Genomic DNA, 3269 nt, shown 5'->3' on the forward strand with positions numbered 1-3269 from the left:
GACAATCCGTGGGAAAAAAGGTCGTACAGTACCACTTTTGTTGTTTCCGGAATTGGAGAAGAGTATTGATCTGATTTTGGAAAATCGTAAAATTGCTGGAGTTCCAGAATCAAACGAGTTCGTATTCGGTCTCCCATCCTACAATAATAAAAGGATCAAAGTAGTCGACGGTTGCACTGCTATGCGTGAGTTCTCGAAAAAGTCTGGGGTCAACTTTCCTGAAACTTTAAGAGGCACCGAACTGCGTAAACACATTGCTACGCATTGTGTAGCCCTCAATATAAGCGATAACGAAACAGTACATCGCGCCGAGTATTTGGGCCACGATGAACCTATTCATCGAAAAACTTATCGCGAACATATAGAGAGCCGAGATGTATTGGGAATTTCGCGGCTATTGGAAGCTGCACAAGAAACACACAATTTAAGCGATGAGTCTGATGTCGATAATCCTGAAAGCGTTCTCAAGCCTACACTCATCAACGAGCAAAATAATGCCAATATAAACGCAGATTCCAATGATTCTACGATCGATAGTGGCAATCTCCCAACATTGGCTCAAAATGATAGTGATAATGATGATGAAAATGATGAAATACCTATTCCGAGCAAGCATATATTCAAAAGTCGTTGCAATAGTCTGCCACAAGAGACAGGCCTAGTGGCTAAGAAAAGCGGCACAAAGAAAAAAACGAGAACTAAATGCACGAAGAAGAAGGTAATGGCTGGCGAAAATAGCGGTAAGTCAATTACGTTTTCATCATTAAATAGAATAAAATGTAATCAGTCTCAACCGCGAATACTAATTTTTAGTTTTTTTTTTTTAGCAAGACAATAAAAACATTTGTGGAGTCATGAAGAGAAAGCCGTTATAATGAAGGCATTTGCAAAACACATGAGGGAGGAAACATTGCCGTCTTTTGCTGAAATAGCAGTGTTGAAATCTCAACATTCGGTAATACTCGAAAACAGAACGATTCCGCAAATCAAGACTTGGATACATAATCAGTCCAAATCCCAACGATAAATGGGACAGTGGAAGAAGTTGACTGCATATGCTATAAATGTGATGAAAAAGTCATATCACCGTTTGAGGATCAAAATACTGATATCATAGTCGGGACATCGAACTCGAATTACTCTACGAAGATTTACTCCCATTTACTTTAATTCTTAGATGTTTTTTACAAATTATATTGAAGTATTTATATTGTTTACTGGAAAACAAAGTTTCCCGTTCATGTTATTCATATTGTACTATTGCATAGGAAACAAGTTAAACGGCACCTATGCAGTAACACTGAGACATCCTTAACGGTACTGACAATGAGTCTGATTTGAAAAAAAGTGATATCGTTATCTAGACACCGAAAAATCGAAACGATTTTTGCTAAGGCATATCACGAATTACTTTATAGTTTATCTATTTTTTTATGTTTCTACTGCAGTTCTTAAACGATTTTTCCGCTTTAGTGTTTCTACGGTTTTTCTCCGCCGAATCAAAAAACGTTCTTATTTCTATAATCCCCATTGTTATATCGTTCCGAAAATAATAAAAACAATAGCTATAAACCGAAGTCGTAAAGACAACGTAAAACAATAGGACGATCGATATCGGGGCTGAATCTGTCGAGGAAATATGCCGATATAATTAAGATACGGAACTAATTTATCTTATTCAAAAAGAAGACTTCTTACTTTACTTTTTTACGTTTTGATTTAATTTTACTATTATGTACCGAACAGGAAGTAAGCATTTCGTTTCAATAAGTTTGAGTAGGGTTACTTTCCACTTTTCATGGTGTATTTTCAAATTTGCAAAAGAAAAAATGTAACCGTGAAAAGCAAGAAAGTACTAATGTAGTGATACAAACAAGTCTCATTGTCAGAGACGACTATTGGTAATTTCAATAAAATACTATGAACGAAATATATGACGTCAGTTTATTACGAAGTTCTTTACATCCCTATCTTGAAAATAAAACTAGATCGAAGTTTACCTCAACTTGTTATATCTTTTCCACTTCAATACATGAGTGTACGTGGAGTTTATGTCATATTTCACATCACAGTAAGAATAAAGAAAAAATCTGTAGACGAAAGTTGACAGCTCAAAGGTGTCCTCGAGGACCCGTCTAGTATAAGTTTATTGGACCCTGCTTTAGGATTTTACATTTTTTCGAATTTTCCAGGTCCCTGATCAGGGGATCACGGGGATATCAACAGTGCGACATGTAAGTCCTTCGAGTAACGACAATGCTCGATCCTCGAAATTACCACGCTGTTGCAGAAACAGGCTTGCAATGGCGTTTTTGAGGACATTTCTGCGGAAAAACTATTGCTAACGAAAATACTTGCACGCATTGGTATGTTCGAGAACTGCTTTGTTCCCAAAACTGCCACTGCGTTCATTGCGCCAGCAAGAAAGAAGATTTCGAAGACACTATTGGATCAAGACTTCTGTATAGTAATGAATGATACCCTTATGAAAAACTGTAAAAAATTCATACTCAATCACTTCCTGTATACGCGAGACTTGGCGTCAATCCGCTACGGCATCTTTTGATGAAACTTCCTACGAATAATCTCGATCTAGAAAATTGAACACAGATATAAACGAGATTTGCGGAATTTGGAAGCCCTAAATTAAAAATCGAGAAGAAGATGTTTTATAAAATTTTATGTCATCTCATGGAAACGGAGAGACTTATTCTACATATCACTTGAGAATCCAGATTACCTGCTTTACTGCATTTGAGGATACAGCAAAGCATAGGAAAGTGTTAATCTACAATAATCGGAATTGAGATTTTGATTATACTTTTCGAAACTATTCTTTCTGGAACAACGAACTTATAGAAGATAAAGATATTGTGCATATTTCCAAAACGTGAAACATGTAGAAACACTTCATAAAAAACACATATATAAAATTTCGAATCTTAGGGTTTTTGCCAGATGATATTCTATCTTCGATAGAAGATAGATGATAAGGACTTGAGAGGGATTTAGGTGCATATGAAAAAAGAAAAAAAAATGCATCGTTGGTAATAAAAAGTGATGACTACACAACGCAGTTCATGAGTACCCCGCATCAGTTGAAAATAATTCCATCGGTAGTGTGTTAGGACCCTGGGGAAATATCTAACAGTAAAGTTTGATTTCTTCTAGTGAATCGCAGACTTTGAATTTGTGTCTATTTACAGGAGATTGCTTAAAAAAGAAATGAACATGTAGTACTAGGTCCGCAGAGATGAATCGAACAATGA

General features: G+C 36.1%; 1 protein-coding gene across 1 annotated transcript in view; it reads left to right on the forward strand.

Annotated features, from left to right (window-relative positions):
- The window catches only part of LOC122416214 (uncharacterized), a 7343-nt gene extending 5448 nt beyond the window's left edge, over window positions 1-1895 (forward strand). The window contains exons 4-5 of the mRNA XM_043428967.1: window positions 1-740; window positions 828-1895. The exon at window positions 1-740 is cut by the window's left edge and continues 1084 nt beyond it. Of these exons, the coding sequence (XP_043284902.1) occupies window positions 1-740; window positions 828-838 (751 nt within the window). The 3' untranslated portion in view covers window positions 839-1895. The remainder of the gene's footprint in view (window positions 741-827) is intronic.
- Window positions 1896-3269: the final 1374 nt, after the last annotated feature.

This window comes from Venturia canescens, chromosome 9 (assembly GCF_019457755.1).
Source record: "Venturia canescens isolate UGA chromosome 9, ASM1945775v1, whole genome shotgun sequence".
NCBI lineage: Eukaryota > Metazoa > Arthropoda > Insecta > Hymenoptera > Ichneumonidae > Venturia > Venturia canescens.